Raw genomic sequence first — 9,415 nt, forward strand, 5'->3', positions numbered from 1 at the left:
CATCCGAGATGGCCAGATAGTTGTTCACATGTTCATACACTGACTGAAACAGGGATGTCATGCTGTACAAGGACCATCCGAGATGGCCAGATAGTTGTTCACATGTACATACACTGACTGAAACAGGGATGTCATGCTGTACAAGGACCATCCCAGATGGCCAGATAGTTGTTCACATGTACATACACTGACTGAAACAGGGATGTCATGCTGTACAAGGACCATCCGAGATGGCCAGATAGTTGTTCACATGTTCATACACTGACTGAAACAGGGATGTCATGCTGCACAAGGACCATCCGAGATGGCCAGATAGTTGTTCACATGTTCATACACTGACTGAAACGGGGATGTCATGCTGCACAAGGACCATCCGAGATGGCCAGATAGTTGTTCACATGTTCATACACTGACTGAAACGGGGATGTCATGCTGCACAAGGACCATCCGAGATGACCAGATAGTTGTTCACATGTACATACACTGACTGAAACAGGGATGTCATGCTGCACAAGGACCATCCGAGATGGCCAGATAGTTGTTCACATGTTCATACACTGACTGAAACGGGGATGTCATGCTGCACAAGGACCATCCGAGATGGCCAGATAGTTGTTCACATGTACATAAACAAAGATGCAAAATACACTTTTATCTGTTGATTTTCTGAGATGTTAGATTTTGAACAGGGAGAACCTCAAAGATCTCCTCTGACCTGGAAGAATCATGTCGGTGATAACAAGCTGACCCATGACTGTCACAAAACGGGTTCAATAAGCTTTAGTCAGGAGTGAATACGTTCAGTTATCACGTATGTTTGCGTTTTATCAGCTCGTTACACAGTTTCTTATCAATAACGCACCAAGTACGACACCGGGTAATCTAACTCAGTTTGAAACCGATCCACGAAGGTGTTTGTAACGATTGATGACTGTGGTGATAACACTAAACGTTAGTACATTAGTAAAGTGTTGAAATCCATGTTCGATGTAACTATTGTCGATATACCGCACCATATGTACACGTGAAACGGCAACACGTTATCTGACTTACTCCCTCAACCTTTTGTAATGTGCACATGTTGAATCATGTTCCGTAGTAATGATTCGCTGGATTCGACCCCGTATCAGCGAGCCATTATACACCAAGCTCTTGGCACTTGGCCGTTAGTTTGATTTGTTTGTATCACTGCCGTAATCTCTTTATTGCCAGAAGGGGAATAGACAACGCCCAGGACGAACACAATACGTTATTTATCATGTACACTTATATCCAGTTTTATTCTTTGGCATTTATTCAACATGAAGAAATAATAAAAAAATTGGTACAGTTATTACACAAAAACTGTGGAATTGAAGCGAAAGCCTGGTATGGTAGGCCTGTATAGTGTCAATGACGAATAATTACAATGAAGGTGATCATTTAATGAAGCTGCGTAACAATGACAGAAGCGCACGTAAAATCAGTTTTAGTGACAGTAACTACAAATAGAAAATTCAACCCTATTTTTTTCGTCGGCCCATTGGCCGTATGGTACAGCGTCTGCCTACAAATCAGAGAATTGCAGCTGCAATCTTGCTAGGGATTACATTACCACTTTCAGCTTATTTCTGAACGATATTTTTCAATTGATTTCAAACACTCATGTATCATTTGAATGTTGATGTTCACATAAAGTTAAGGAAAGATGACTGCAGAAAGTAAAACCTGGGAAGAGGTCTTTCTAGCGAAACGTAAAACCTGTCCTTACAAAACAAAAACCTCACATGCAATTATTGTGGGAAAACATGAGATGCCCTAATGTGTACTGAGAAGCACACTAGCTGCAGGTTTATATGTTGCGTGTAATCTCCCGGTACCTGGTGGGATATTATTTCTGTTTACATCTCACAAAGGTTCTTAAGGTACTATTTGTTTTAAGAAACACAATCACAACCACAGACTAGATCCTTGGACACAATATGACGTCGAACATCATGGATGAAAGGCTGTGAAAGTAAATGTTGATGCATACAAAGAAAGAAATATTTGAATCACAGTCAACAAAGCCAGTCCACACCACACTAGGCGAAAACGGGAAGAATCCCTGTCAGTAGAGCACAAATACTGACTAACAGTCTCTGTCTTAGCCGGTTCAACCTTGATAGATATTTGCTGGCGCACCGCGTGCCCCAAGGCCGGTAACCCTAAACAAAGCACCATCAGGCGTGTCTCGAGCAGTGAAACTAGTATTTGGCTGCATCTTCAGACTGGTGACATACAGCTCATCGTGGTTCTTGCCGCCCCAACACACAGAGGTGATTCTGGTTGCGTTGGGTATGTCCACTTTCTGTAATAACTTTCCTGAAACGAAAGTAGATTCTTAGTTTATATTTGTGAATGAATGAGTTGGGTCTTATGCTACTATGACCAGTATTCCGGATGTACGACAGTGTCCGTTACAGTGGTACTGTTAATTTACAAAGCCTAAAGCTATAGACGTCCCCCAGTCACCAGCTGGGTGAAACTTGCTTTAACCAATATGGGTATCGTAAACGAAAACGTATACATGTACTTGGCAAAAAAAAACAACCGAGATTCGAGTCCAAGGTCGCATGTTTCAGGCACGAATGTAAAGCTCGGTGTACAGGTGTGATGGAATTTCGTCTGGAATTATTGGATATCATCCATTATACGTCACCTATACAGTAACCATTTCTCTGCGACAGCAGTGTATAAACAACTAATGACTACACTGAGTTAGCTGTTATATGTTATCCTTTTCCTATCTGGAGAGTAAAACTGTATATAGTATCAACTTCCTCTATATAAACTGCATCTCAGCGACTAGGGACGTCAGCTGTATGCAGTATCTAATCAGCAACGGACAAGAATTCCCAACAGTTTGTCAAGTAGTTCCCAACAGTTTGTCAAGTAGTTCCCTACAGTTTGTCAAGTAATTCCCAACAGTTTGTCAAGTAGTTCCCAACAGTTTGTCAAGTAATTCCCAACAGTTTGTCAAGTAGTTCCCAACAGTTTGTCAAGTAATTCCCAACAGTTTGTCAAGTAGTTCCCAACAGTTTGTCAAGTAATTCCCAACAGTTTGTCAAGTAGTTCCCAACAGTTTGTCAAGTAATTCCCAACAGTTTGTCAAGTAGTTCCCAACAGTTTGTCAAGTAGTTCCCAACAGTTTGTCAAGTAGTTCCCAACAGTTTGTCAAAGTAATTCCCAACAGTTTGTCAAGTAATTCCCAACAGTTTGTCAAGTAGTTCCCAACAGTTTGTCAAGTAGTTCCCAACAGTTTGTCAAGTAGTTCCCAACAGTTTGTCAAGTAGTTCCGAACAGTTTGTCAAGTAGTTCCCAACAGTTTGTCAAGTAGTTCCCAACAGTTTGTCAAGTTTGTCAAGTAGTTCCCAACAGTTTGTCAAGTAGTTCCCAACAGTTTGTCAAGTAATTCCCAACAGTTTGTCAAGTAGTTCCCAACAATTTGTCAAGTAGTTCCCAACAGTTTGTCAAGTAGTTCCCAACAGTTTGTCAAGTAGTTGCCAACAGTTTGTCAAGTAATTCCCAACAGTTTGTCAAGTAATTGCCAACAGTTTGTCAAGTAGTTCCCAACAATGTGTCAAGTAGTTCCCAACAGTTTGTCAAGTAATTCCCAACAGTTTGTCAAGTAGTTCCCAACAGTTTGTCAAGTTTGTCAAGTAGTTCCCAACAGTTTGTCAAGTAATTCCCAACAGTTTGTCAAGTAGTTCCCAACAGTTTGTCAAGTAATTGCCAACAGTTTGTCAAGTAGTTCCCAACAGTTTGTCAAGTAGTTCCCAACAGTTTGTCAAGTAGTTCCCAACAGTTTGTCAAGTAGTTCCGAACAGTTTGTCAAGTAATTCCCAACAGTTTGTCAAGTAATTCCCAACAGTTTGTCAAATAGTTCCCAACAGTTTGTCAAGTAGTTCCCAACAGTTTGTCAAGTAATTCCCAACAGTTTGTCAAGTAGTTCCCAACAGTTTGTCAAGTAGTTCCCAACAGTTTGTCAAGTAATTCCCAGCAGTTTGTCAAGTAGTTCCCAACAGTTTGTCAAGTAATTCCCAACAGTTTGTCAAGTAATTGCCAACAGTTTGTCAAGTAGTTCCCAACAATGTGTCAAGTAGTTCCCAACAGTTTGTCAAGTAATTCCCAACAGTTTGTCAAGTAGTTCCCAACAGTTTGTCAAGTTTGTCAAGTAGTTCCCAACAGTTTGTCAAGTAATTCCCAACAGTTTGTCAAGTAGTTCCCAACAGTTTGTCAAGTAATTGCCAACAGTTTGTCAAGTAGTTCCCAACAGTTTGTCAAGTAATTGCCAACAGTTTGTCAAGTAGTTCCCAACAGTTTGTCAAGTAGTTCCCAACAGCCAACCTTAGCAGTGTATTAGCTGATACACGATGACTCCGAATCTCAACACTGTCTACCCACCAACTACTACGATGGTCTACAAGGTAGGAAATGAACTGGTGTACGGAAACCATCGTGTGGCTGGGACATTTGCGATCCGTGAATTTAGGGTGTGATGATTGACAATGTGATGGTTCGTCAGATTGACGTTAAGGTGAGATGTCTGAGATATCCGCTCGTCACCCAGAATGCCCATGTTTAATTAATAGGCGACACCCGACGGGACATCGTGAGAGTAACGTGTAATAGCAAAGTAAAACCATAGTCACTCACTGAAACGTAGCAAAACTAGACCTTGTTTTACATGTTCGTAGAATTGTATGATGACGGAATGGAAAGATATCTGAAGGAATGGCGAACGTGTCTTCTGTTTTACAGCACGAACTTTGGACACAATGTGGCCTGTACAAATACAGATATTTACAATTTTCCTGCAGATAAGAAATGATATCTCTTATCCCTCCAGTGATTAATCGATCACTGCCTGTTATGAAATATTTCCTGCAGTTCACCGCTCCTACGCTGTGAGTGTACGCCTCTTACACAACAGATACGCACACCCTACAGAGCTGTAATGTCCGAAAGGACACCGGATTATTTGTTACCCACCTGTTTTTGAATCAATTTTCGCCACACACCCGGCATTAAAACAGGCCACCCACAGATTGCCGTCAGTGTCAATCGTCATACCGTCAGGGCCAAACACTTCTTCCCCACTCAGCTCAGGGATGTCTCTGTAGTTGACCAGTACTCGGCGGTTGGCTGCAGAGCGGAATACGTTCATGTAATTGTATATTTGACTTTTGAGACGTCCATTTAGATTGTCAGGAAACTAGCTCAGGTGCTGTTGACTGTGATGTACGCCACGAAACAATGTGCTATCCACTGTGATATACGGGACTGATCCACGTGCTATAGATGTGCTTTCTATATATCATACGATGTTGCATGTGCTATATATCATACTATGTTGCATGACCTGTGTTCATGTTGTGGAACGTCTTAGATCAAAGAACTTGTATTCGTGTTAATACTCACATATTTTGCCTGTGTCGATGTCGTAGTCGTATGCGTAGATTTCTCGAGGCGTCGTGTCGGCGAAGTACATGGTCTTGTTGTCTGGGGACCACGCCATACCGTTGGAAATGGTGAAGTTCTCGTCCTGTTTGCTCAGAGTGCCATCTGTGTCCAGACAGTACAGGCCGCCTTCCTTGGGGGCAAACTCTTTGTCCATGGTACCTTGGACACACACAATTCAAATAAAACATACAGCACTGACGTTTTGTTTTGTAGCCTTACCCTTAGCGAAAGGTAAGGGGGAAAGTTGAAGAACTCTCCTTGCTGAATTATGCTTAAGAAAGTGGTAACAGTATGAAATCCACAAACTCCTATTACAATTATGCAATAACAGGTATGACAAACTTCACTCAAGTGAAAACATAAGGAGCTAGAGATGTGAAGTCTACGCTGTGTGTTTAATCGACGTGGCTCAAAGATCTACCTCTTGTCACACTTCTACTAATGTAATCTACTCACCTCCCCACAACCTCCCTCTTGGATCACACTTCCCGTCGTTCAGTCGGTGGTTCTGTGTCCCAGGATCTGTTTCTGCCAGTTTTGTGACCTTCTTCGTCTCCCACTCCAGTGAAGCGAATGCCAGACCGAGAGCTATGACCAGACCTCCCTTGCTGCGAGGAACAACGAATCCCACAACGTCGTCTGAAGTATACGATCCATGTGAAAACATGACATAAACTGAGTACTTCCATTGGAGGACAGCAATATGACCAACAGGATTCCACTTTTATACATGGCCATCATGGGTTCAACCAACTGCGACTTAAACATATGCAGCTTTCAATACACTTTATTGCCTTACGAGGTAATTTAAGATATGAAAGGTGAAAGTTCATTGCTTTTAGTTTGTGGTTATTTGATGAAATTGGTAGGTGTGTCAGCAACAGAAGGGAGTTCTACACACCGGAAGTTGTCATGCTGACACAGTCTGTAGCGACAAAGACAATTGGTCTCTACACGATCATCTCAAGAAGGAAATATGGGACGTTAATTTTCCATACATGCACAACGGATATCACGATTGTGAATAATTTAACGACTGAAACACACATATATATATATATATACGTGTTTCATATTATCGACATCATGATAACTTATGATAATTATTGTGAGAATTTGGGACAAACAATAAAAATAGGCCTATATGTCCAAGTACGCGTCTTCGATCAAGCCTATACGATAAATGAAGATTGTCTCGTGTTGTTTATCGTGATGTATTCTACACTAAATTAGCGACACTACTCTTCCCATTCTCATCGAAAAATGGCCAAGACCAGGCATGTGCAAGAATAATGGATATGGATCCCCAGAGGGCGGGTCCGGAATCTGAGTGAGTGAGTTTAGTTTTAGGCCGCACCCAGCAATATTTCAGCTATATGGTGGCAGTCTGTAAATAATCGAGTCTGGACCAGTCAATCCAGTGATCAACAGCATGAGCATCAATCTGCGCAATCGGGAACCAATGACATGTCAGCGAGTCTGACCACCGGATCCCGTTAGTCGCCTCTTAAGACAAGCATAGTCGCCTTTTATGGCAAGCCTATTCTACCCCGGACCTTCGCGGGTCCCTGAAATCTGAGTCTTTTGTACAGTTTTGCGCGTTTTAGGATCAGTATCAAAAGGTAATGATAATAGGTTGTGTCGTTGAAAGGTGAGCGTATCTTGCGCAACTGGTGGCACCCGTAGAGAATACAGGTACATGCACAGCGAGTCAAGGGTTCATACGTGTTCATATCTGTTTTTTCTTATGATACCGGTGCGGTTATGATAACGGTCAGCTCACCTAGAGTGATGACGTCATCTTTGCCAGTGGCGGGGTCGTATCTGTGAACGTCTCCCTTCATGATGTCGACGAACAGCAACGTCTGTGTGGCGTCGTCCCAGTGGGGACCTTCGCCGATGGTGGACACAGGCTCTTTCAATACTATTTCTACCTTGTAGGACATCTTAAAAGTTGACCTGAAATATTAAATGTGCTAGTGAGGTTTGTATGCAAGAAGTCGCCTGTAAATATTTGCCGGTTACAAAGAATTTGTCGATCTGGTTAGTTTGCGTGCCCTCACTGTCCATAGCAGTTACGCCCCGCCGCCATCAAATCTGACAAAATGTCCGCTGACAAGATGTATGTTACAACATCATTTATAAATATATGTTCTTACTGGTTATAGCCAGTACATCTTTTGATAGCATACTTTGTAATCATGTTTGTTTTAAATGGGTTAATACTTGTTGAATAACCGTCCGGCAAGCAAGCATTGAGGAAACTGTTTCAATGCTTCTCCTAGCGCCTTTTCATGGTGAGGTGCACTAACAAGTCTATGTTAAGAAACGGAAATCTCACGCTATAAATAGGCAACATCTTTCTTTAGAACGTCTAAGTTTCAAACTGTATTTGTAGCAGAGTTTCCAATCACAGTTCTGATAAGCGTCTTTCATGCCTGATTTAAACAGGTCGTACAAAAACTTACTTTGCGTAATTTTGTCCTCACCGACCGTGACCTGTTTCAACCAGTTTGGGCGAGTCCATTTAATAGGGGAGATAAGTTGTGACTCCCTTCCCTTCACAGTATGTTCTACAGAAATGATATAGTCTATATATCATCTTCATCATCATCATCCTGCCTAGTGATCGTGATTATTTAATTGTCCAAGGTACCTACCATCATACAGTTCCAGTTTAGCAAACATATAAGACCTAAAGAAATAATATAGGCGATTTCCTCATTCCAGTAACGTGCCATCACCCACGGGTGAATAACACACAACACAAACTAAATGTTTCGCCAACTAGGAGAAATAGGTAACCATCTCCGTTTAAACCTCTCCGGTTATTTGGAATGTGTCGTATAGATTCCGACACTTTGAAAGTATTATGATATGCAATACGCTGTAAGAAACTTGACCACGACAGTATCAAAGGTCCTTCATGCAACATGTGCTGATAGCGAGTCGACTGAACAACGTCCGGTCAGAGAGCAAACAAATATTCACCAACCACACTAACACCAATAGACGTTGGAGGATGTGTGGGGTCACTTGCTGTGTTTTGCCAGAGTTGCGTCCCTTTGGCAGGCCAGAACCCGCGCTAATCCCCACTCCGCTGTTGAAACAAAGCAGCACACGTCTAAATGTTATGCACTATGGACTTTACTTCCCCATTTAGGAGAAATGCATTTATACAAATGAACTAATGTGTCACCTCTTACAAGATGCACCCTGCAGCACGTCCCAGAATAGTCAGCGAGTGCGTTTAGTTTTACGCCGTACTCAAAAATATTTAATCCAGCTATGTGGCGGCGGTCTGGAAATAATCGAGTCTGGATCAGAGAATCCAATGGTCAACAGCATGAGCATCGATCTGCGCATTTGGGAACCGATGACGTGTGACCACCCGATCCCGATAGTCGCCTCTTACAAGCATAGTGGGTTGCTGAAGGCCTATTCTACCCATATTCTACCTTCACGGGTAGTTCCGGAATACGTGAAACTGCTAATTCTGCAACAAACCCAAGAAGCCATGTTACCTGGAGTAGACAGTGCGGTTACAACGCTGTGCGGGTGGTTACAGCGGGCTTGAACTGTTGGCAGTGTTGGCTCGTTCTGTTGTGTGAATGCAGCTTAGGATCCAACACGTTTTATACTCATGTCACGTGTAAAATACCTCGGTGACGATGACGCCACACACGATAACAAGGTCTGTGAGTGAATGTAGGTTAAGAGGCTAAGGTCAAGTGTAGTGATTAAAAGGAAACTAATGCTCGTCTCACTATCTTTACTGAGGTCAAGATCATTGTCAAGATCCATGATCTAAGAAGATCTAGGTATAGTCTGTTCCACCCCTCATTGACCGAATAATGCGTGGTAGCATGGAGTCAACATAAGCCTAGCTACAGACGCTTAGCAAGAATATTTTTGTGTGTGAGCCCTCTTT

The 9,415-nt window shown here is 42.3% G+C and overlaps 1 protein-coding gene across 2 annotated transcripts; it reads right to left on the minus strand.

Annotated features, from left to right (window-relative positions):
• Positions 1 to 1,175: 1,175 nt before the first annotated feature.
• On the minus strand, positions 1,176 to 9,192 carry LOC137290493 (regucalcin-like). Of its 2 annotated transcripts, none has more exons than XM_067821469.1 (6): positions 9,009 to 9,192; positions 7,268 to 7,443; positions 5,941 to 6,123; positions 5,443 to 5,643; positions 5,014 to 5,166; positions 1,176 to 2,343 (listed from the first exon to the last, which is right to left on the minus strand). In XM_067821469.1, exons 2-6 carry the CDS (start codon positions 7,428 to 7,430, stop codon positions 2,135 to 2,137), a joined length of 909 nt encoding a protein of 302 aa, XP_067677570.1. In that variant the 5' UTR covers positions 7,431 to 7,443; positions 9,009 to 9,192; the 3' UTR covers positions 1,176 to 2,134. The 2 variants fall into 2 exon arrangements, with proteins under 2 accessions (XP_067677570.1, XP_067677571.1); XM_067821470.1 differs by lacking the exon at positions 9,009 to 9,192 and adding an exon at positions 7,953 to 8,465 and having other exon boundaries at positions 1,241 to 2,343.
• Positions 9,193 to 9,415: the final 223 nt, after the last annotated feature.

Source organism: Haliotis asinina, chromosome 7 (assembly GCF_037392515.1).
Source record: "Haliotis asinina isolate JCU_RB_2024 chromosome 7, JCU_Hal_asi_v2, whole genome shotgun sequence".
In the NCBI taxonomy this organism is placed as follows: Eukaryota; Metazoa; Mollusca; class Gastropoda; order Lepetellida; family Haliotidae; genus Haliotis; species Haliotis asinina.